General features: G+C 36.2%; 1 protein-coding gene across 1 annotated transcript in view; it reads left to right on the forward strand.

The window, feature by feature from the left end:
* LOC107557270 (neuron navigator 2-like) overlaps window positions 1–26,469 on the forward strand; it is a 137,122-nt gene that overhangs the window by 62,814 nt on the left and 47,839 nt on the right. Inside the window, exons 6-12 of the mRNA XM_016240635.1 lie at window positions 227–363; window positions 6,869–7,994; window positions 9,366–9,478; window positions 9,797–9,905; window positions 10,724–11,107; window positions 22,191–22,258; window positions 24,951–25,109. Of these exons, the coding sequence (XP_016096121.1) occupies window positions 227–363; window positions 6,869–7,994; window positions 9,366–9,478; window positions 9,797–9,905; window positions 10,724–11,107; window positions 22,191–22,258; window positions 24,951–25,109 (2,096 nt within the window). The remainder of the gene's footprint in view (window positions 1–226; window positions 364–6,868; window positions 7,995–9,365; window positions 9,479–9,796; window positions 9,906–10,723; window positions 11,108–22,190; window positions 22,259–24,950; window positions 25,110–26,469) is intronic.

The following is a 26,469-nucleotide window of genomic DNA, read 5'->3' on the forward strand; positions in this document are numbered from 1 at the left end:
CAGTATATATATATATATATATATATATATATATATATATATATAAACTCTTTAGGCATTAAGCAACCATCTAGCAACCCCTCAGAATGCATTAGAAGCCCCATCGCAATCCTTTGGCAAACACCAACAACACCTGATCACGGGTTCTGTACCGACAAGGAGCACGCACATTATCTTCAGAAAATGTATGAACGTTGTTGTTAATATTTTTTGCTCTCTCTCACAGATTACCTGGCCCCACCTCGAGGATGTCCACTGCGGGCAGTGAGAGTTCTCCTCGAGGGTCCATCAGTTCAGCAGGGAATCGCCGCAGTCAGGTGTTCAGCGATAAAGCCAAACCTGCAGCAGCAGCTCAGGCCAAAGGTAAAGCCAACGTCACAGTCTTTAAAGTGAAATGACCTCTGAATCGAAACATTACTCATAATCTCATCAGAAAATGGCAGGTCAGGATTTAATTAAAGAGCATTTGTGTGGCAGCTGGCGTGTGAATGTAAAACAGTTTCTCTCTGACAGATTTGAACAAGCTTGTCTCTACAGAGTCCTTCCAGTTTATATTATCTGTGATTGTATCATGCCTAGGCAAATTAATCTATTTTCTGTATTTTATTTATTCAAAAAATGCTGACTAGCTAAAGCCCCTGGCAACGTTTAAAGAAAAATTAGATAATAAAAAAAGATAGTTTCAGATGGACTAGAAGAAAACTGTGTCTCGTGTTTTAGTTATGGATGGCAAGATTTGTGATATGAATGAGGTATGTTTATGATTTGTTTCTTTCTCCAAATTAAATTTATTTTGTCATTTGTATTTTGAAGAGTAATGGAGCAGTCTCCTCCATTTTAAGTAAAAGCTATGGAGCTAGTCTTTATTTATTCTGTGGACTGTGTGCATGTACACTACGTTTTCAAATTATTATTATGTTTTTAATCAATGTTAATACATTTATTCAGCAAAGATGCATTAAATTGAAATTGAAGTCACAGTAAAACATATTCTTTTGAACTTTCTGTTCATCAAAGAATCCTGAAAATAAAATAAGCAGCTTAGCTGATTTCAACATGGATAATAATAAGAAATAAAATGTGGAGCAGCAAATCAGTATATTAAAATGATTTCTGAAAGATCATGTGACACTGAGGACTGGAAAATTCAGCTTTGCCATCACAGTAATAAATAACATTTTAAAATGTATTCAAATAGAAAAAAGTTATTTTAAATTGTACGACTATTTCACAGTATTCCAGTTTTTACTGTATTTTAGATCACATAAATGCAGCCTTAGTGAGACTTCAAAAACATAAAAAAAAAAATTCTTGCCAACCCTGAACTTTTGAATAGTACTGTATACCATTTATCATTTGTGCATTTACAAGAATGATGTTTAGATCTAAAATTTGCCGCTTGGTTAGCATTATCCAGTAGCACACATGGCATAGGTGAAGTCAACAGAAAACAAAAGCGGACTTTCTACAGGAAGGTATTGCATTTTAAACATTTTCTGGAATAACGTGCACTGATGAATTACACACCATAAGATAAACTGGGTCAGTTCTGAGTTCATGTTGACTTTAAGCGGTCACTGTGTTAAAATGTGCCAACTACATTTCCGTGCTCTGCGACGGAGCCAGTGCTGGAAATAACTGCTTATAATGACCTTGAATGAAGCTAGTCACACAACCCCTAGCTGAGATGTTTCATAGATGTTGCAAATGTGCCATACGTGTGTGTGTGTGTGTGTGTGTGGTACTAGCTTTGAAAGCAGAGTGAGCGAAGCGTAGGACGTTTCTGCATTAATTGAGCTCCAATTAGTGTGTTTTGGCCCTGAGAATGTGGTGGCAGTGAAAGAGACACGGAAAGACGAAGGTTACCACAGTGTCATGCTTTAGGCAATCTGTCCTGTTTTTCTATTTTTTCCACTGTATGTTTGTACATATTCCTAAATGAGCAAAGCATTTTAAAGAAAAATTCAAAGCAGGTTCTTCTAATGGTAGACTTTGCAAACTGCATGCCCATGTTCACGTTTTAAGAATATTTTTTTTGAATAATCTGACTTTAATATCAGACTTGTGTGCAGTTGAAGAGTTCAGATGTTTTGGTCTTGTGACAGTGAAAGTTAGTAAATGGTGTCAGCTGACCGATTCTCCCATAATGCATTTAGCTCTGTTATTTTGTGTGTGACCTGCTTAATGCAAAGCAGAGGGAGATTGTGAATCACAGAGCAAAGGAGCACAACTCTTCTGTGTGTGCCATCATTCTGACACTGTTGAAACAGACATAAGCCTGTTCTGAGATGACACGAGTCAAGAGTGGGCTAGACATTTAAATTCAGTGCTGTAAAAAGTAGTATTTGTATAGTGGTAATTTTATGCAGTTTGATTTCATTTTAAAGCAGCAGATTTTATTTTATTTTATTTTATTGTGAGAAATGTTTTTATACATAACAGAATTTTTTCATTAAAGGGATAGTCTACCCAAAAAATTAACATTATTTACTCACCCTCATGTTGATCCAAATCTGTATGACTTTCTTTCTTCTGTGGAACATGGAGAAAAAAAAAGGTATTTTAAAGAATGTTGGTGACCAAACAGTTCCCATTGGTTCCATTTGTCCTCTATTGTATGGCCAAAAAAAGTACAATTGAACTGGATATGAAGAAAGAAGAATAAATAAGATGATACAGGTTTGGAACAACATGAGGGTGAATAAAATGTAAATTTTTGGGTGAACTATTACCTTATGGTCCATATGCTGTTTAAGCCTTTATTTACAGCAGTTGCTGTATTTGTGTATAATATTGGCTTAAAAAAGGTCATCGGATGCTACATGCACTTTTACAAGTTGTTTGAACTGAAATGTGTGTTGGCAGTGTGTGTACACAACCACCCTATAATGATAAAAATCCACCCAGTGTTTTTTTTTTTTAATCTACTACCCCTTTCTCGAATCGAGCCGATCTTTGTCCTCTATTGTATGGCCAAAAAAGTACAATTGAACTGGATATGAAGAAAGAAGAATAAAGAAGATGATACAGGTTTGGAACAACATGAGGGTGAATAAAATGTAAATTTTTGGGTGAACTATTACCTTATGGTCCATATGCTGTTTAAGCCTTTATTTACAGCAGTTGCTGTATTTGTGTATAATATTGGCTTAAAAAAGGTCATCGGATGCTACATGCACTTTTACAAGTTGTTTGAACTGAAATGTGTGTTGGCAGTGTGTGTACACAACCACCCTATAATGATAAAAATCCACCCAGTGTTTTTTTTTTTTAATCTACTCCCCCTTTCTCGAATCGAGCCGATCTCAGATGCCTGTCTGTGTGACATCACAAAAACAGGCCCCTCCCACGATAGTTTGATTGACAGTAGCGTTTCAGCACAGACTGGACTGGCGTCTTACCTTAGACCCGCCCAGAGTGAGCTGCCATTAGTCCGCCATTGTTTCACTTCCAGAGCAGATGTAAACAAGAATGACTCCTAAGCGATTGAGGTGTTTTGTTGTTGGATGTAATAATGAACATAGCAGTCGTCATTTACTCCCGACATCTGAGCCGCTGAAGATGCAGAGGATTACGTTTGTTTTTGAAGGGAATGTGCCCCCGATCTACATAAATGTGTCTATGTTCTCGCAAATCATTCGTGATCCAGCTTCACCTACAGAAGAAGTGAGTATAAGGTTTTTTAATGAATCTAATTGGCAAGTTTCACAATGAATGCAGCTAAAGTAAACAGTCCCTCAGAGAGCGGCTCAGAAAAGAGGGGCGGGGGCAGCATAGCTCATTAAAATTTAAAGGAAAATGCTATAAAACGGCTTGCTCTGAAAAGAGCTGTTTTTGACAGGGTAAAAAAAGGTGTTTTTTACCCTACTTTTGAGAAATTTTAACCAAACTATGTTTTGGCAAGTTTCACAATGAATGCAGCTAAAGTAAACAGTCCCTCAGAGAGCGGCTCAGAAAAGAGGGGCGGGGTCAGCATAGCTCATTAAAATTTAAAGGAAAATGCTATAAAACGGCTTGCTCTGAAAAGAGCTGTTTTTGACAGGGTAAAAAATGTGTTTTTTACACTACCATTGAAAAATTTGAACCAAACTATGTTACATACTTTTCATCAAGACCCTAAAGAGTCATATCAACTTGTGGAAAATGGGCATCCTATGACCCCTTTAATGAAATACTAGCCTAATCAGGCATGTTTACATGATGAATACAAGATACAAATATGACCAATAACAACTGGAATTATCTTACAATCACATGATGACTGTATTTAATAACAGAGGGAAAAAACACTGACAAGGTGCAATATGAAACAGGCATGATGTGTTTATTGGTGGGCTCTCATAGGGTGGTCATCTGAGACTAATGATAGCTGTTATTCTGCCGTGGAGAAATAATCGCTTAAATATGGACGTTAAGAGGAACTGAGAGGGGCCACAAACCCTGAGGGCAGAAAGTTGTTCTAGAGTTTCCTAATGACTTGAGGGCGACAGCAAGATTATTTCTGACCAAAGTTTTGCAGTTCATTGTCATATGGTCTGTTTCTGGACAGTACCTGCTCAACTTTTTCTCTCTCTCAACTTTCAGTTCTATAACCGTGGTCTTTTTTCCAACCTATCCCCTTCTCGGCCCCTCTCTTTCCTCTCTCTACCTATTGGAAGTCATTAGTGGTCTGACCCACTTCTCTCTGGCTTGCATGGCTAATTGGACCTTAATCACTTCCTAATTACCGCTTTATTTCTGTGCCGCTCATTAAATGCCAAACGGAATGAGATGGGAACAGTGTTTTTCCCCCCATGTCAGATCGTTTAATAAAATATACAGATAAACACTGAACCTGAAAAATAATAAAACATTTGAGTGTAATCAGTGGATTTTTAGTCAAAACCTTTACATTCAGTCTTAACATGTGCTTACCAGAAGTTTGTTGCTAATATTATGTCAAATAATATTTCTGTCTGTTTAAAATGATATATATATCTGAATAAACGGCGCATAAAGTATCTGTGAGAAATATCCAGCACACCGACTAGGCACTCAGTGGGATAAACCTATAGTTTTTTATCTCATTTGTAATGTGCAGCATTAGTAGGCCTATATGCTCAGATGATTTAGAGTTGTGTTTAGAGTTTTTGGGCACTTCAGCCTTTTTTTCTGGGTCTTGACCACCGGCCGGCTAACAGAGCGAGTGTGTTGAGAGTGATCTAGAGGCTCAGAGGGAGGGGGCTGGACAGAAGGACAGCGGGGTTTCTGTGCGAGAACTGTTTGCAGTTAGTGTTTTATTTGCAGTGTAGCTCCTCGACTACTGAGACACTACAGGCTGGACTGACGGTGAAACCAGCGCACTTTAACAAATGGACCTGCCAGGTGAATGAGATACAGATAGCATGCTGATTTCATTTTAATTTTTATGTTTTTCTTTGCTTTTTATAAACAGATTTTTTACTACAGTGAAGAGGAACATTTTCCATGATTATAATTGACATTTTTAGACTATTTCATATGAGCAATACATGTCATTCTGCAAGGTTTGGCTGATTTAACCATTTGTTTTCAAGGACTTTTTTATAACTCTGTTGTGCTAGAATGCATGTCTGTTTATTTCATCAATTAACACTGGCTAATTATAGATTTTAATGCATTATTTAACATTTCGGTTTTGGTATGGTTTATATTTCATGTCAGTTATTTAAAGGAAGTTCTGATTGTGTATGTCACACAGAGCACAAAAGCTAAATTTGGCCTCCAGTGTTTGAATGGGCATTAAAGTCTTACTCGCTGTGTTAGTGTAAACAGTTTAGAATGGATCTCAGTCGGCTGTCTGCTGCTTACTATTAGAATAACATTAGCTTAGGAGTAGCTAGCCTTTTATGGCCAGGGAGAACAGTTTCAATATTCATCTCCGGTTAAACTTTCAAAACTTTTCTCCTGTTTTCCGTAGCCTTTGATTAAGTTTGCTTTAATTTTGACTTTATTTCCCTGCTTCCCAGGTTCTTTTTTCCACAACATCTATTTGGTTTTCAGATCTGATCTTTTGGACTGACTGTTCATCAGTGTTGTTGTTGTATCTGTTGCTATAGTAATGATGAATGTGTCAGAGCAGTGCCAAGAAACTTTCTCATATATGATGTTATGTGTTCCATAATTATGAAAAACCACATGAAATCTGATCAGACTTTGACTCATTTGCAAAAATTAGATTTTGATTGGATTTCAAACACATATCGATGCGGTGTGTCTGCAAAAATGCATAGATGTAAATGTAACTTACGTTTAAGTAGTAAGATTACTAAAACTGAAATAAAAATAAATGGAACTTAAATAGAATGTTAAAAAGAACGTTTAAAATGAAAAAAGCACATAAAAAACCCAAAACAAACTAAAATACCAAACATGGAATCCGAACCATTTCTTGACCTATCCATTTTTATAGAACAATGTTTTTATATATATATATATATATATATATATATATATATATATATATATTGTGTTCAGTTGCCGTGTGTTTTTTTTGTATTTCATATATTATGTTTTTTTTGCCCATCTTGACCAGGACTCTTATTGTATTTCATTGGGACCTTCCTGGTGAAATAAATGATAAAAAATAGGAAGAAAATAAATGTTAATTCAAAATTTGAACAAATCCTATAATAGTGTATACACTAAAATAACATTGGACCAACTTTCCTGGTTTTAAGAGGATTCAAAATCTGATTTAATTCAAATTCAGATTTCATGGTACAAATATGAATGTGAGTATGAACTGCTCTTCTCTCACATATGCAGTCCAACTTTCTCCATGACTGTTTTATCCTGTCTCTCTGATTTTGCTGTGTTTCACTGTCACCTCATGTCATTTCCTCACCAGAATCATCAGAGTGTGTCTCCTCACATGGCGTGACTGAGCACACTCTGTCATCCCTGGCGTCCGCCTGCACCTCTGTTAGCACCAGCACTGTGGCATCTTCATCTTCATCATCAGCCATCCCCCAGCCCAACTCGAGTAGCAAACCCTGGAGAAGCAAATCTCAGAGCACCAAGCACACTGCTACCTCCACCGCTACCTCCACGGTGCTTTCCATCAAATCAGATCTCCAAGCCAAGGAGCCCGTGCCTGCAGAGCCGCCACCAAAAGCTGTGCCTCAAAAGTCCATGCTGGAGAAACTCAAACTTTTCAACAGCAAAGGAGGCTCCAAGTCATCCACGCAAGCAGAGAGCGCCGTTACGCCGACAGGAGGAAAAGATGGCGGTTTGGTTTTAGAAAGAGTCGAGGCTGGTTCCAATACAAAACCCACTGAGGAAATGGATGGGAATGTCAGGCCCACGAACGGATCGAGTGCCGTTATGATGACAACCAGCAGCCCAAAGATTGCACTAAAGGGCATTGCGCAACGGACATTTAGCCGGGCGCTCACAGGAAAAAAAGCCTCAACTAAAGCCATAGATAAAGAAAAAGAACGAGCTAAAGAAAAAGACAAAAATGGGAAAGAGGGGTCAAGGTGTGTCCCTTCCTCCGAAAAGGTAGAGATCAAAGAGGAAGTTAGGGAGGAAGTTGTTCCCTCAAGCAGAGTTGCTCCCTCCGAGGCAGAGCCCAGGAAAGCCTCCAAGATCGCCAGCTTCATACCCAAAGGCGGCAAAGTGGGCGGTACCAAGAAAGATAGCCCCGCCCCTGTGCAAAGCGGAATTCCAAAACCAGGAAGTAAAAACACTGGAAATGGAGCGGTAAAAAGTTCAGCGTTGCCCCTCAGTGGTAAAGACAATGAGAGGCCCCGCAGTATGCGTCTGGGAGGGGGTCTGGGACTTCATAGGGACAGCCGACATTCCTCGTCCTCTTCCAGCCTGGCTTCCGCCGAGGGGAAAGGACACCACAGCGCCGCCCCGGTGGCCAACGGAACACAATCCACGGCCAGCAACACAGTCAGTGTGCAGCTGCCTCAGCCACAGCAGCAGTACAGCCACCCCAACACAGCCACCGTAGCACCCTTCATGTACAGGTGAGACTCGTCCTGGTATTTTCATCTGGAGGATGATAAAACAGGCCAAAATACATAGATTTAGATCAAAGGAGAAATTCGAGCCAGATCTAGAGATTATGGGGGGGTCTTTTGACTTAGACCAGTAAGTAGTAGTTTTGTTTTTGTTTTTTTGTTAACTGAAACTAGACTATTAAAAAAGGTTTTTGTTAATTGAAACAAAGCTGAAATAATACTAAATATAAATATTAGACGGAAAAACTTAAACTTAAAAAAATTAGGTATGTCTCTTTGGCAACAAACTGAAATAAAATAAGCTGAAGTGCCTAAGTTACTAAAAATAAAACTGAAATAAAAATAAATATTAAAATAAAATATATAAAAATAGAAATAAAACTAATAAAAATAAACTCACGTTAAAAACAAAAATAAACTCTAAATCAAAATGTTAATAAAAATAATAACAGTATATCTGTAATAATAAACTAACACTGGACTATTCAAACCGAAACACATTTCTCATTTTTCAAAGTCTGATTTTTAATTCAAATCCTGTGATATGTGGTTTGAAATAGGTGTGATTTCATCTGTATTTTGCTGTTAACTCAAATTGATACTCCAAAAAAAAAAAAAGCAGTAGCTTAAATTTTCTTCTCTCACAAATGCAGTCCAAAAAAATGAAGAAAAAAAGAATGTTAGAAATGTTACCTTGGCAACTAACTAAAATAAGTTTAATTTGAATTACTAAAACTAAAAAATACTAGAATTAAAACTGAAATAATAAAAGCTAATAGTGAAAAATTGATAAAACAAGCTAAAATGGAAATGAATACTGAAGATATAACAATCAAATTCTAAATATTAATAAATGTATAGTAAAATTTGCTTAAAATCTCTCACAAGACCTTAGTAGCAGAATAGCAACCTCCTGACAACCACCCAAAACCAAAACACATACTGTACCATCATGCTACAAACATGCTAAAGAGCATCTTACTAACAACATAACACAAGATGATATTGATTTGTACTGAAAAAAACTCTAGTGAAATCTTAATGCATGCATGTAGCACATAGCAGATAGACAGATAAATAAAATGGATTCATGCCAAAACATTTGTATTTGATTTATGAGTCTGCCACTGTAAAACTCATTGTGAACGGCTGTGGTAAGTGTGCATGCGTGCTCACATGTGTATGACTCCCCGTCAGGCTCAGCTGTGAAGCGTTTGACTGGTATTTCCTCTGAAACAGACCTGTTGCCCTGTGTTTATTTTCCATGAAGGATTCCTTTAGTCAGGCCAGGACTTCTGCTGACTAGAATGTCACAGAAAATGTGTATGCATGTACATGAATGGCATCTTTTTTTTATTTTAACCCCTGTGTTTTTAGGTCTCAGAATGAGGCAGATGGAAACATTGGCACAATCCCAAGCTGTGGATGTCGTAGTAGTGACTCCAGTAGCTTCAGTAAGATCAACCAGTCTTCTACTGAGGACCTGTCAGGTAACCTGTTCATTTCATATTTGATGAAGTTTAAAACATCTGATATTCTAAGACCTTTTCCTTTTAGTAATTATAATAATCAATGCACCATTATGCACCACCATATTGTCACATGATGCTTCAGAAATCATTTTAATATGCTGATTTGTTGCTCAAGAAACATTTATTATTGGCAGTCAGTGTTGAAAACAATAGTTAGCATTGTTTGATGAACAGAAAATTCAAAAGAAGAGCATTTATTTGAAAAACAAATCTTACCCAAACTCTTGAACCGTGTTTAAATACTGATATATGTGAAAATGCATGCCCTGTTTTCAGGTGAAGATCCAGAGACCAGACGTCTGAGGACTGTCAAAAATATTGCTGACCTGCGGCAGAATTTAGAAGAGACCATGTCAAGTTTGCGGGGGACGCAAATCACACACAGGTAGATGCATCTATTTCTTACTTTTCACAGTCTGATGTTGCAGGAGAACTTTCAAAAAGTGGCTAAGATAAGAAGATGGTTCTTTGGTAAACCGTGAAGCTTTAACAGTGAGGGAAAAAGCAGATTATTCCCCAATTCAACAGGCAAAGACACAGGCTGCCATAAAAGGACACTTTTTTCTCACAGTATTTTATCTTTTGAGACAATAACAAGTATCCATTCCTTCCTCGGCTTGACTCTTTTAACAGTAAATGACTAATTGAATAGAGTCTGTCCACCAGCTCTACCATGCTCTTTCCATCTCTATTCTTAAAACCTTCTTTGTTCCTCTTTTTTGATTATTCATCTGAGTGACCCAGACTGCATTGCTATGATGGCATCATGCTGTAATTGTGAACTGCTTAAAAAGTCCATTTTAGGGCAAAATGAGAGCAGCAAGGCATTTTTGTTTCCTGAGGTTTCAGGATATTGGTTACAATTCCTCAGTACGCATAAAACCTTTCCTCATATTATAAGTTAAGTAAATATTGTAATTGAATTCTATTTGGTGAAAAATACCATAGTAACTGTGGTTTCCTGGAATTAACTATAGTACAACAGCCTAGAAATGTTGGTCAAACTTGGTACAAGCCACTACTGTAATAAAAACAACTAATAACATGGTATTTTTGAAGAAACTATAGATATGTACCATGGTATAACTATTGATACCATGGTACATTTTAGCTTTAAAAGGTCATATGAATTTGATTTTATATTGACTTTTAATGTGTCAATATATGAATTTGTGTGAATTTTAAATGGTCTTTGTCTCTCAGCACACTGGAGACCACTTTTGATGGTAGCGTTACTACTGAAATGAGCAGTCGCAGCATCCTCAGCATGGCATCTCGCCCCGCGCCGCTGTCCTGGGCCAGTCGCATAGGCCAGTCCAGCCCCCGTCTACAAGCAGGAGATGCTCCCTCGGTTGGTAACGGGTATCAGTCCCGCAGCGGAGGTGTGGCGTCCGGCCAGGGCCGTTATCTGTACCAGGCTCCTCTACGGAAGCAGCTGGCAGCGCGTGGCAGCGCCCTCTGTGGCCTGGAGCTGGGAGACAGGGTGGAGGATCTGGAGCTGGCAGGTGTGGGGCTGGAAATGAGTGGCTACATGAGTGATGGAGACGTGTTGGCTAAGAACGCCCGCTCTGATGAGCTGACCAGCGGGTAAGTGTGGAAGATGATTGGCACTGGTTAAGATGGATGACTAATGGGTTTTTTCCAACGGCTGATAATTATGGGCGTTTTCAGTATGTCGTTAAGTGGAGATGAAAGGAAAATTAAAAGGCAATTTAAAGGTACACCTCATAATTTACACATGTGGTAATTCTTTGTTGGTCCTAGATTATTATTAACCAATTATTGTGTAAATTATGTCAAGTGCCTAAAGGAAGCAGATTTGGTGTAAAGATATCTCTGTTAAAGGTCAGTTCAGTTTACTGTAATGAGTGTTGTCATGTTCATAAATTTGTACATTACCATATAAAACTAATCAAATGGATCATGCTTGCTGTGAAGACTTGTGAAAATCTCTGTGGATATTTGCAGGGTGGATTTATTGCAGCCACTAGAGGGTGATATGGTTCTCTAAATATTAATTCACTTTTTCTAAGGTCACTTTTCTTAGGTAATTTCTTAGGTCACTTTTCTTAGGTCTAATTCATATTCATATTGATATTATAAATCAATGCATGACTACCAGGTCAGAAATTAACTTTTCAATTTTGGAGCAATAGATTTCCAGGGGATTTTTTAACCTATGTAAGAAGAGTTTTTGTGGTTACCTTTTTAAATGTATTGAGCAGAGTTAACCAAATTTACATTTAGGCATTGTTTTAGTAAATGCACAGATTCAGAAAAGGATATACCATTCAAATGTTTGGGGTCATACGATAATGTTTTTGAACGATGTTTTTTTTAAGCTCACCAAAAGATACAGTAAGAATACAGTAAAAACAATATTATGAAATAATATTAGAATTTAAAAATGCTTTCTATTATTATATTCATTAATTCATATTAAAATTATTAATTATATGATCAAATGTAATATAAGAATATTTTAAAATATGGTAAAGCTGAATTTTCAGCATCATACTTCAGTCTTCAGTGTCACATGATCCTTTAGAAATCATTCTAATATGGTGATTTGATGCTTAAGAAACATTTATTATTATCAATGTGGTGCAGTTAACAAAAACAGCATTTATTTGAAATACATATTTTTTTGTATCATTTTGAATGTCTTAACTTTTAATTAATTAGATGCCTCTGAATAAAAATATTAGTTTAGCGCACACACATTAGTAAATAAAAAATGTTCTAACCCCAAACTTTGGACGATATTGTATTTCACTAATATCATCATGTAATAGTAGACGTTTGCCTTTTTTAGCGCTCTTAAAGGGATAGTTCACCCAAAAATGAAGATGATTTACTGACCCTCAAGTTTTTGCAAACCTGTGTGGATTTTTTTCTTCTCGTGAAAACAAAGGAAGATATTTTGAAGAATGTTGGTAACCAAACAGTTGCTGGTAGCCATTGACTTCCATATAATTTTTTTTTCTCCATACTATAGAAGACAGTGGAGTCCATAAACTGTTTGGTTACCCATATTCTTCAAAATGTCTTATTTTATGTTCAACAGAACAAAAAAAGAAACTCATACAGGTTTGGAATAACATGAGAGTAAATGATGGCACAATTTTAATTTCTGAGTAAACTATCCTTATAAATCCATTTATGGATTTACTTCAAAGCTCAGGATAGACACTAGAGAAGGATTTGGGACTTTGTGTTTTTCTGTTGACATTAGTGTGAATCAGCATTGTCCTGATTCACTGAATCAATTCTCACGGGGAGATGTGAATCCAGTTGTCTTTCAGATACACATATGACGTCTAATGAACACATTAAATGCAATGAATACTGTCACCTTGAGGCTCTGGTCCTTAGGCGGTAATAAAAGCAGCTTTAGTGCATGTGCTCTCCTCTGTACTTAGTGTACAGATTGAAGGGGCAATGTAACACAGATTTAACGCCCCCCTTCATGCTGAAACAAGCTCTCTGCATACCTTAGCTGTGATAATGTGCAATTTAAACCTCTTGTGTTATTATTTCCCCACAATCACAGTCTTCCTGTGTGGCTTGAACACTACAAACTGTTCTAGTGCTTCTAACATTACCAGATTATAGAGAACGGGCCAGGTGACAGGCTGCAATAACACCTGGCCATTAGCCTGGTGTCTGGATGTAAATATCACTTAGATAGTCATTAATAAACGTCTGACAAAATCCAGGCATCAAAAACATGTCAAATTCACTATTTTGCTCACTTTTACTGCACTCGTTTGGGTGCTATTGTAAATCTGACATTTTGAATGTGAAGTTCTTAACACTGACACTTAACTGAAAAAAGGAATCCCCTGTGTGCTTTGATAAATGTCTCTTAAACTAGAGCATCTCCTGCACAATGGATGATATCATGAGCATTGAGGGAAGTGAGATTGCTATTGGAGGGCTATATAGATCTTGAAGTGCACTAACATGTTTGAACCAGATCCCTCACGGAAAGAGGCTCTCATGATACTGCTGTTGGATCTGATTTCCCAGGTTTCAAAGTGGTTATTTTCTCAGTCCAATCAGGACTGACGGGTTAAAGACTTCGCCCCAGGCTGCTTTATATATGAACACATACAGGTTGAGCTAATATGATCTCTTTCCTCTGTTCATGACAGCACTTTGATAATGGAGGGACAGGTTTGTCACATTACATCATATGTATCACGCTGAAATGAATATGCTCTTTATTGGAAAGACGCTGACATATGACTGACATTGGGGTTACAGCATCTGTAAAGCTATTGAGATTTCTGTAAAGCAAATAATCATCTGAAATAAGATGGGAATGCTATAAATCATGTAACGTGTGTCTATAGCCTTACCAAAAATAAGTATATTTTAAGTTTATTTTATTAAGTATACTTAAGTAAAGTTCAAGTATATTTTAAGTATACTTTGTGTAGTAAGTTTACAAATATCAGTGTACTAGTAGTATACTAAAACCTAGTATACTAGTAAGTGTACTATTTCAATACTCCTTGGGACTAAATTGGCCCACTTTCTAGTATATAAAAGTATACTTTTAAGAATAACAGTAGTAAACTTTGAGTACACAACTAGTTTACATATATGTTTTTAGTTTGTACTGCAACTATACTAAAAGTGAACTTATAGGTATACTGATAGTTTACTAATGCTTGTAGCATTTTTAGTACACTTTGAAGTATAGTCTCAGTAAACTTCTAGTTCAGTAGTTGTATACTGCAAGTATACTCGTAAGTTTTCTTTAAGTGAACTTTACATCATACTTTAAGTATATTACTATGTCCCTATTTAGGTATTAATTTGTATATATTTTATTATGTGAATATCTGAACATACAAACATCAAAAGAAAGTACAGGGTATCTGCATGTAAACAAAAATGTTTATTCTTTTTTGTAAACACTTGAATGTGAGTAAGTTTTATTTAAAAAAATAAAAAAATAAATAAACAACATTTTGAACAAAAAGCTGAAAATAGACTATGAATTGGATTCAGAGTGATAATCAAAATGTAGATGGAGTCGATCAACACCCCAAAGCTTGCCAGTCATTACCTCTTCATGGGCTGACATTTTATTCCATAACGTTACACAGTTTTGATGCTGTTTTATTTCTGATGATCGTCAAGTCAAGTCACCTTTATTTATATAGCGCTTTTAACAATACAGATTGTGACAAAGCAACTGAACAGCATTAATTAGGAAAATAGTGTCAATAATGCAAAATGACAATAGTAAACACTAACTTTTCAGTTAAAGACAGTTCATCATTGAATTCAGTGATGTCAACATCCAGCTCAGTTTAAATAATATCTTTGCAATCATGTCAACGATATCGCTGGAAATGAAGTGTCCCCAACTAAGCAAGCCAGAGGCGACAGCGGCAAGGAACCAAAACTCCATCGGTGACAGAATGGAGAAAAAACCTTGGGAGAAACCAGGCTCAGTCGGGGGGCCAGTTCTCCTCTGACCAGACGAACCAGCAGTACGGAAAAATCAATATAAGACGTAATAAAACAGACGATGAATAATATTAACAGCAATTATTATATGATGCAATCAAACTTATAGCAAAATGTGGTAGTTCTGTATGTTGTTTCAGGGTTGGCATCATCTGAGGTCTTCTGAGGGGTTGGCATCATCTCTTCTCAGGTGTTCTGGATCCAGACTGAAGCTTGTGTAAATCCTAGTTACATCCCGTGGCAAAAAACCACGTGTTAGATTACACGTGGAAGCATCTGTTGTTTCGGTTTCTTCTTCGCTTGTTTCTGTACAGAAGAAGTGTAATAGCGCCCCTTACCGTATAACAATAAAAACATGGATTCCCGGAGCACAAGTATAGCTTGATATATATTTAGACTTTTTCTAAGTATAAGTCAAGTATACTTAAATGTCATTTTAAGTATATTTCTGAGAAGTACATAAAATGTACACTGAAAGTATACTTTCCTATTTTTTAGCTTAAAAGAAGTATACTAATAGCACACATGAATAAACTTATTTTTCGTAAGGGTAGCTAGTCTGAAGGCATTTATAGCTTGTAGTTTGTTTGGTATTTGCGCAGTTATGTTGGTTTTTGTTCAGAAATACAATGGTTTTGCTTTAGCAGGTTAGAAAACACATGCTAAGACCTTGGTGTTCGTCTAAACACACATTATACAGTAGCTGTCAGATCATGAACACTTTATATCATCAGGTCTTGTTTACATAGAAACACACACACACACGTTCGCACACATTTCATAGTTTTAAAGTGTGAATTAAATTAGAAGATTGTCTGATTTTCTCATATTCATGTTTTCGGGATTTTTAAAAAATAATTTTTAAACTATCATTATATTTTTTATTGGCTGTAGTTTTGTATTTGAATTTGATCTGTTTTCATTTTTAAAGATTTTTATTGATTGAAAAAAATTTTATTCCTTGATATATCACCCAGATTTCACCAGAAAAAAAGAAGATGAATTATCTTTAGCATAAATAAAATCAAGCCTGATTTGGGTTATTGATTTTTTTTTCAGTCATTTTTCGAATTTGAATTCTTGACTTAATATAATATAATATAATTTATTGATTTATTTTACATTTTTATAACAAAAAGTTATTTTCATATAATTTTCATGACTATATATATATATATATATATATATATATATATATATATATAATCCCTCTTTAATTTTCATTAATTTATCTCTTTATAATTAAATGTAAATATATATATAAACAAATGTATAATGTATATAAAAAATGTTAATAAATGACATTTACAGCCATACTTCCTTTAAAAATGATCAGCTCTTTTACCTTTCAAATGTCAGACTCAAGACATTGAATCTGTCATCAATTTAGTCTTAACTCTCCTCTTAGCTTTCTTTCCTGTTACTTCTCTCTTTCTCATCCCCCTCTTTCTTCCCCTCATGTGCTGCCCTTCTCCCAAAACCCCTCCAGACTCTCTTGTTCATGGGGTGGGGGTTGTGTTTATGTGAGGGTGTGTGTGTGTGTGTTTTGGGGAAGGGGGTGGTTGGTTTAGCCTCCTCCCTCTTCACCAAACAGTCCAGCGCACCGGCGCAAACTTCAGCCACTCACACACAGAAGAGTAGAGACAGAGAATATACTCCAGCACTAGAGAAACACATGCAAAACATATTCATAACCTCACACGCTAATGCAAACAAACACATCAGATAGTGTGTATTTTCCACAGGATCTCACCTGTATTTTTGGCAAATTAAACATCTAATGGATTTTTAGCACTGAAAGGTATGTCAGTCATTGTTGTCAACTTGTATTATTGTTATCATGTGACCGTTAATGCATTTAGAGAAAAGTTAAAGAAATTACATTTACAGTAAGTTTAGAGGTTCAGGTCTGTTTCTGTTTAGTGTAATCTTAGTGTTTAGTATTAATTTCTTAGTAGTACCGAACTGGTAATGTTTTGTAACTGGCATTGTTGATGCTTGAAATTGGATTGTAAATATGATCATATAAGTGCAAAGGTTATGAAAATGTGTCTGAAATAAAATCTGGGTCATATCTCACCACAAAATAAAATTCTAAAAATATTTTTTAGAAAAATGCTAATAAAACGTTTTTGCATTTGTTACTTTAATTTTATGGCATTCATGCATTTATATTATATTATATTATAAATTGAATGGCATTCATGCATTATATTATACTAATGGCCTAGTAACTCTTCACTTTTTACAAAGCATAGCATTGCTTTCATGACAATGAAGAGTTTATGGTGAAATATAACCTGGACATTTTTGTGAGATTCACCTACATACTCTCAGAAATATGGAGGGAAATTGAGAGTTGGAGGTATGTGGAGGTGGTCTTAGCAGAGATGTTGCACCGTTAGCTGTCTGGAGGTTTTTGGCAAACTATAAAGCCACAGTATTCCAGCAGCTGGTTCTCAATATGATGTGACAGTATTTTACACAAAGAGGGCACTGTACCGACTCACAACCACACACTAACTGTCTTACCTTGAGTGAGTCTGTTGAGTGTGAAGACTGGGGATTTCATTCCAGTGTCCAGTGGGAACTGTAGTAGAGTGAGTGACTGCGAGCAGCAAGGAATCTAGTTACAGGGCAAATATTTGGAAGAGTATCTGATTTTGTTTTAGTTATGTGAGGGTTTGTTTTTCTCCTGGTAGCCCTTTCACCCACCTAAACCTTATAGACGTGTGTGTGTGTGAATGAATGAATGAATAGATAAAGAAATGAGTGATATTGCTTGAGTGAATACTGCATGCACAGATCTGGTATTATTGGACAGCAGCAGTTAGCTGATGGTTGTTACACATTTTTGGATGCTTTTTGTTATCTGTACAAGAATATTATGTGTATGGGAGATCTTTGTTCATGTATGTGTGATTATCATTTATGATTAATGTGAAGTCTTTTCTGAAGACATGATGGATCATTTTCCTTTTTTCGGAGCGTCTGTGAATCATTGACCCCACTGACCTCATGCTACACACACACACACACACACACACACACACTTACTTACTTCCTGTTGCCTGATTTTAACCAGCAGAGGGTTGGATGGCATGAGGGCTCTATTAGTTGAAAGACTGTTTAACTTATTTTTTGACTAAGACTAAGATTTTCCCCCCTTGAACATCCCATTTTAAAAATTTTGAAAAAAAAATAAAAATGAAACTGTATTTCCTTTAGACTGATTATAATGAATATAATTCTCTGCATTGTTCTTTTTATTTATTGGTGTGATATGCTGACTAGCATTAGTAGCAAAGATTTAATAATATAATATAATATAACAATATATTTAAATGATCTAGATCAGGGATGGGCAACTTGTATATGGCCCGTAGTGTCTTTTAGTATGGCCCGCTGGATCATATTAGATTCGGATGATTTCAATTTTAAAACATTTGAAAGCAAGTCACGTAAAGATTGCTTTCAGTTTATGATGTTAATACTATCTCCAACCATGAGAGGTCGCTAGTTTCCAGCCGCTCCCCTGTTCATTTCAGCGTAGTAGGATGTGCACTCTAATGTACACATCATAGACTTTATAAAAACATGGACGTAGTGTCCGTGACGTCACTCGTAGGTTCCGGAAGAGCGTTTTTGAAGCTCAAAAGTGGGCGGAGGTGGCCGTCGCCATCTTGGCAGCGCATCACGCGCGTTACTCCCAGATAATCGAAAATGGGCAAAAAGGCGGGAGCTGGTTGCTAAAGCCACGCCCACCTAGCTCGACGGTGGTGACAGCAGCGGCAATCCACCTGTTACTCAAGTGGCCACGCCCTTAATTATGCTGAACTTTAAGGCTTAATATCATTTAAACAGATGAGGGTGATGAGCGTCTATGGGATTGACTCCCTTTTGCAGCCAGCCTCTAGTGGCCAGTTGATGAATTACAGTTTAAGTCACTTCCGTGTTGGCTTCACGAGAGAGAGCGGGAGGTTGCCGCTTGGTACACATTCATTAACATTAGCAAATAATAAATGAAAACGTGACCATGAAAACAGTATTTTCAAGTCAAGATGGGAAACCGATGATCTTTTTACCAAGTTCAAGGGGATACCCATATGTTTGGAATTGTTTGGAAATCTGTATTTTATTTAAATCGCCATCACACCACTGTCCTGCATTTAAGGTATGCTAATAATAGCAGCTTCTGTTGTGTCTGAATATAGCTGCATTGGTTTTATAGGCTGCTGTAGGTCTATGTTAAGTTCAGTGGGGGAAATCCTGTATGGAGGTGGCTCTGGTTGATGATGGCACGCTCCATTACAGAAAAGAAAAAATAGGTCTTCTATTGGGTTGAGCTTGCACACTCCACTAGCTTTCAAAAGAAAGAAAACAGCTGAAATGATGGCTTTTCACCACAACCCTCTCTGTTGCAGATCTAAGTTGTAGGTTGTGGGTGTAACCCTACAGAGTGGCTACGACTGCCCCTCTTAAACGATCATATTTAATTAGCATGTGTATTTATATGTGTTTGAGTCATTTAGCTGGCAGAGGGACCGATGTGTGCGTGAGCCAGATGAGATGCCACTCATTCAGATATTACATCACCACATTTAGTCCTTCAGCTGGAGGGGAAAATAAGGTTTAGACTGTGGAAAATATTGGAAGATTGTGTGTTTTAATGCTGCCCATATTTCATATCTGGATAGATTTTAAGGTCTAGATTAAATCATATTTACCCCCTCACTAAAGTGTGTCTTGTTAGGACTTGACCACAGGACGAGCACATGGGGGAATTCCTCTCTATCTTTATAGTCCCATCCCCTTGTTTTCTCCCTGTCCCCTTCAGACTCCGCACATCAGAGGAAATGAACAGTACAGTGATGAAATTATATAATATGGGTGTTTCATGCACCATAAAAAGCCTCCCTCTATTTTGGACGGTTCCCCTCCACCTTTTCTGAGAACAAGTCCCCTCCACTGCGCTGAGGATGTTGTAGTTAACCTCCAGCCTCTAAACATCTACCACTGTCTCTGCTGCCCTGAAACTCATCCATTACTTTCTCTCTCTTTGTTTCTCTCTTTAGACCAGATCGATCTGTTATCTTCCCCTTTTGTTCTGCAACCCGATCATCCTTCCTTCGTTCCAACACCCTTTTACCACACACCACATTAGTGCGTTTGCTTCCGTTGCTCAGTCCAGAGCAGACAGTTTAATCATGAAAGCTTCTTTATGAATGCAATATCAGAAGTTCTTGTTTTTCCCAATCTATAATATTGGAAAGGCAGCTTTGATATGGCACAAATTATTTGGATGTTAAAGCAATCAGGGCCCATTTTGCCTTGCGTTAGAGTATGTAGAGGCGGCATTTTCTACACATTTGTAGCGCATAATTTTTTTTTTCCTCTTGTAATGCTAATCACGATTGATTGCACCAAACATTTAGTAATGTCGTTTTTCATTACCTTTTTACATACTCTCTCACGCCTTAAAGTTAGGCTGTTTTTGATATATACACTGAACAAAATTATAAACGCAACACTTTTGTTTTTGCCCCCATTTGTCATGAGCTGAACTCAAAGATCTAAGACTTTTTCTATGTACACAAAAGGCCTATTTCTCTCAAATATTGTTCACAAATCTATCTAAATCTGTGTTAGTGAGCACTTCTCCTTAGCCGAGATAATCCATCCACCTCACAGGTGTGGCATATCAAGATGCTAAACAGCCTAACTTTAAGGGTGTGAGAGAGTATGTAAAAAGGTAATGAAAAACTACATTACTAAATGTTTGGTGCCATCAATCGTGATTAGCATTACAAGAGGAAAAAAAAAATTACGTGCTACAAATGTGTAGAAAATGCCTCCTCTACATACTCTAACTCAAGGCAAAATGGGCCCTGATTGCTTTAACATCCAAATCATTTGTGCCATATCAAAGCTGCCTTTCCAATGTTATAGATTGGGAAAAACAAGAACTTCTGATATTGCATTCATAAAGAAGCTCTCGTGATTAAACTGTCTGCTCTGGACTGAGCAACGGAAGCAAACGCACTAATGTGGTGTGTGGTGAAAGGATAGTTCATCCAAAAATTAAAGTCTGTTATCATTTACTCACCCTATTGTTGTTCCAAGCATTACATAAATGTTTGTTTGTTTGGTTATGTATGTATGTATGTATGTATGTATGTATGTATGTATGTCCATGAAAGTCAATGGGATCCAGTATTGTTTTGGACCCAACTGGCTTTAATTGTATTGACAAAAACAGTTCAAACATTCTTCAAAATACCATCTTTTGATATCGAAAGTCATACAAGAGTGAACATTTTTGGTGATAAAATATAAAATAAAAATTAGAACATGAAAATCAGAAATGTTTAAGTGCTATAAGTTTAAGTACTAAAACTGAAATAAAAAACAATTAAAGGTATAGAGAATTTGTCTTTTTTTTTTTTAAAGAAGCTAATAAAATGAAAAAGAAAAAAGTTAAAATTACTAAAACTAAAATTAAAATGAAAACCAAAAATGCAAAAATAAAAGCTATATATAATAGCTATATATATAAAAATACTATATTAGTATATAAATAATACTGGCTTATTTAGGTTGGTACCCCAGTGTGAGTAAAAATCTGTTTTCCAGTTATATGGCATCATATGGAATATGATATGAAATATTACCATCAGTTAATCAGATGAGTAATTTCTCTCTTTTGTTTGATGGATTCTTGGAAGAGACCACATGATACTCTTTACGATGAGATGATATTATTTACAGCTCATATAATTAACCATGAATCATTGCCTTGTTTTCTAGTGTCCTAATGAGAGGAGAACATTTCAAAAGTCCCTGGGGTGTCCTGCTTTAAATAACACTTCTTCTGGCAGGCATGTAGAGAGATAGCATGAGAGAGGCCCTGGGAACGACACAGCCGTGTTTCTCCACCATGTGTTTGAGTGTAAGAGGTTTAAGGTCAGAGCACTTCAAATGACTCCGGACAGGCATTCAAACAGCAGTGACCAGCCAAAGACCCTCAGCCAGCTCTCAACTGTAGTGCACACTTCTCAGACTGGAGTGAAGGACGGAGAGAGTTGATATAAAGAGGCAAAGGTAGCTTACATTTTCCTGAGCAGGTGCAGTGGATAACTGATAGGGAACTGTGTGAGTGTGATCGTCTTGTGTGATGTTGTAGGATCCTCTTCCCTCCAACCGTCAGTCTGATCTGTCTACAGCACACCTGTGCAGCCATAGCACACCTGGGTATAAGGGCCTCCCATCTCTCTCATCTGTATGTGGGTGTCCTGGACTGTTTTCAGTATTTATGGGCCTCTCATATATTGGTGATGCGCTGAGAAAAGAGTCGAAAAACAGTTACACCAGTTGGAAGTTTAGACAAAAGACAAAAAAACAAACAGTTTAGACAAAAAAACATTTTTTTCCCATTTTAGAATCATATAAAAATGGAAGTTTGAACTTATAACTTTTTATCATTATTATTATTAACATATTTTGTTTTGTAAGAATTGTTTTTAGATACACGTTGTAGGTTTTTAGCATCATACAGAATATATTCAGTTATTTGCTAGTGTACATAAACAATGTATAGTTTGTAAAAATGAAATGTTAGAGTAGGTTAAAATTTGTTTCCATTTGTGCTGGACCTCCTTGATTTTTACTGTTTTGAAAAGATTGTACCAGTACACAGACGTTCGGGCTCAGCAAGGATGCGTTAAATTGATCAAAAGGGAAAGTGAAGACTTTTACTTTGTTACAAAATATTTCTATTTCAAACAAATGTTTTTCTTTTGAACTTTCTATTTATCAAAGAATTCTGAAAAAAAAGGAATCACGTTTTCTACATAAAATATTAAGCAACTGTCTTCAACAATAATATAATAGTTTTATAGTCATAGTTTTCAACAATGATAATAATTTATTGAGCACTAAATCGGCATATTATAAGGATTTCTGAAGGATCATGTGACACTGAAGAATGAAGTAATGGTAAAATTAAATTTAAAAATATATTATAATAGAAAATAATAAAATAAAATAATATTAACATTTTTTGATCTTTTTTTCAATATTGATACCGTTTTTACTGTATTTCTGATCAAATAACTGCACCTTTGCATTCAAAATCATAAAAAAAATCGGTAACACTTTCTATGAAGCCCGTATTTGTAATACATTATAAAGGTATTCTTAAGGCATTATAATGAATGCATAATGCATTATAAAAAAAACGTATAATATGTTATACCAACTCAACTCATATCAACTCAACTTATATCAGCTCATGAATAATCATAACAACAGTTATAATGCATCATAATACTTACGTTATAAGTTTAAGAGTATGATTATTTATAACACACAATGAACACCATATTAAATCTACTTCATTTACAGAATAATGGACTGTATCATATCTTGACATTGTTTATTTAAGATGTGCACAGCATTTTATTACAGCTTGTGAGTGGTTAGATGTTGAGTGTTTCCTGTGGAGCTAATGTTAATTAATTGATGTGAGCTTTATACTCCAACTGAAAAAAATGCAATGTTTTATATGGTTACATTTTATTTTGATGGTCCCCTTAATCAATCGACTATAAGCAACTTTGCAACCACATGCCAACTAACTTTCATTAGAGTATTAGTATGCTCAAGAATGGTAGAATCTAGTATGGTAGAATAAGTTGACGTACTTGCAAAGACACTTATAGTCAGTTTATCTGTTGGTTGACCATCAAAATAAAGTGTTAGCAAATATTTACAGTAGCAGACATACTAATACTCTAATGACCGCTAGTTGATATGTAGTTGCAGAGTCACTTATCAACAGCTGTTTAAAGGGTACCATCAAAATAATCAAACTGATATTACAATAAAAATAGTTCAAAGCAAATGTGTCATATTACACATTCATCTGATCTGATATTTGATCTTATGGCTGTTTGAGAGAAAAAAATGTTATTATTATTATTATTATTACTGCTTATAAGTGGTCTTTGACTGCTTTACGTAAAGTAGCATAAGAAAAATGGCAAGATATGAGACTTGTAATACATTATAACTATGATAAATATAATCCATTGTAAAAGTGGATGCAACGTGTTCATTGTGTTATAAATCATCATACTCTTAAAAGCTATAACCACAAATAAGTAAATATTATAATATATTAAAACTGTTCTTTTGAATATTCATGAAATGATACAACATATTATAATTATAATGCCTTAAGAATACCCTTATAATGTATCATAAATACGGGCTTCATAGATAGTGTTACCAAAAAATCTTCCTTGAAATTAAAAAAAAAAAAAAACATTTTAACTCTAGTGTATTTATTAGAAGACATTTTTTTTTAATGGTAATCTTCTACTTGCATGAAAACATTTTCTCTTATGGCACTAAAAAAAGAGAGATTCCTCCCTACCAGCCCACATCTGTCAAGATTCCCAGCGCCTCAGAAAACCTTTGGTGAGCAGAATAAAGACATGCCCTGGAAAAGCGGGAATCTGGAATTTTACAATTAGGATTTGCAGCATTTAAAAAGCAGAGCGGTGAAGTGAAAGTGATGAGTTTGGGGTAGGTGGACTTCAGATATTTAAGGTAATACTCAAACTGAATATATCAGGGTTTATTTAGATGTTATGGTTCTTTTTAGAAATAGTAAAAAGAAATAGAGCTGGTCTGGTAGTAAAGTACAGAGAACACGTCACCATTCCTTCTACATATATGCTGATAGAGAGATTATATGAGATACATTTAACAGATGGATCGGCCTCTGCTCTTCTCAGTGTATATTGATACAGCGTAACATAAACTCCAGTTATGGGATCTTGATCGCAGTAGTGTTTCATGTGTGCATGTCTCTGTGTTTATATTCCTTAAACCCTCAGAGTCTGCAGATTTGAAGTGTGATTACACATACACATTACAGGTAACTGGATCAACATGATGAGCATGTTTAAGCATTCAAAGCAGGCAGACCTTATGACCAGAGACAGAGAAATGCTGGGAATCTCACAGGCTCGATTCTTTCAGGCCATGATGAAAGCTCTGTTGCTAAGGAAAGTCGGGCAGATGAGAGACTCTGTCTGTGAGTGTGAGTGTGTGTGTGTGTGTGTGTGGTGGGGGGATGGGGCTGTACGTCCACTCTAGGTACTAAATTCAATACATGTGTGTTTATGTAGGTGCTAGACTTGAAGTAGTGTTAACTAGAGCAAGAGAATCATTAAAAAATGAATTGTTCTAAAAATGAATCATTTTTTAACTGGACCTTAAAATGAAATCTCATAACTGTAGCAAATAACTTCTTTTGGGGTTTAAAAAAATATATGAATTATATCTTTTTGGTAATTATATATTAAGTATCTTGAAGTAATAGTTCTGTTTTCTATTTTTTACATTCATTTATTCACACAAATACATTCATTTTTACAGCTTGTCCTCACGCTCAACTTGTCATTTCCAGCTTGTTTTCTCCTCTATGGTCTTCTGATCTTGTGGTCGTTCTTTTCCATACAGTGAAATTGAATGAGAAATTATATAAAAGCACCCAAAACATAGTTCAAAGGCTATATTCCAAGTCTTCTGTAGCTTTGACATGTCGTACCAGGTGTAAAATCAATGATGATACATGAAAACCAATTATGTTCAGTTTCATTGATGACAACTTTTTAAGGTGCCATATTTATTTGCAGGAGAACATAAATGAGATTTGGAGGAAGATTTTGGTGAATAAGGGCTTAAATAACTCGCATGTAGCTCTTATGTGGTTAGCTGGTGCACAAATCATGTGGTACACCTCAAATACATAGCAAATATTTATTTATCTCCAAACAAGCAGGCATTAAATGATCCACAGGGATTTCTGAAAAGCTTTTTGGAATGAAGATTCAAATGAGTAAGTGAATCAGTTCAAACAGACTGTCCATTTGAACTGATTTGTTCAAATGAATCAGATCAACTCTAAACCGAAGTCTGATGATGCAAGTTGATGAAATAGTGCATGTAAAAAGGGGGGAAAACGATAACCACAGGCGAAAGAATAAAAAGCCTGTCGACCTCTCATTGTTTTGTGGTCAGCAGGAGCTTTGTCATTCTTCTACCGCAGAGCTGAGCATGGAAAGGTCTGGAATGCCCCAAAATGTTTGGGAACGTAACGGTCTTCTTAAAAGTCTGCCAGTTAAGCTACTCCACTACTCCCCCCTGCCCCCCCCACACACACACACACACTCGCCTGGTTTAACCCCGACTCCCTCCTTCCCTGAGCTAAAGTTTATTGCATTGATACCAGATTGTGAGCGGGGGGATTGGAGAGGCGGTTAAAAGCAGCATAATCAACATCTTAATGCATGTTCCAGTAGAGATTTAGCTCCACATTTTGAGCAAGCGCAGAATATACATTTCTAATGTTCCTTATCCTGATTTCATTCATTCATTCATTCATTCATTCA

The sequence above is a fragment of the Sinocyclocheilus grahami genome, unplaced genomic scaffold (genome assembly GCF_001515645.1).
Source record: "Sinocyclocheilus grahami isolate Dianchi unplaced genomic scaffold, SAMN03320097.WGS_v1.1 scaffold596.1, whole genome shotgun sequence".
NCBI classification, from domain to species: Eukaryota; Metazoa; Chordata; class Actinopteri; order Cypriniformes; family Cyprinidae; genus Sinocyclocheilus; species Sinocyclocheilus grahami.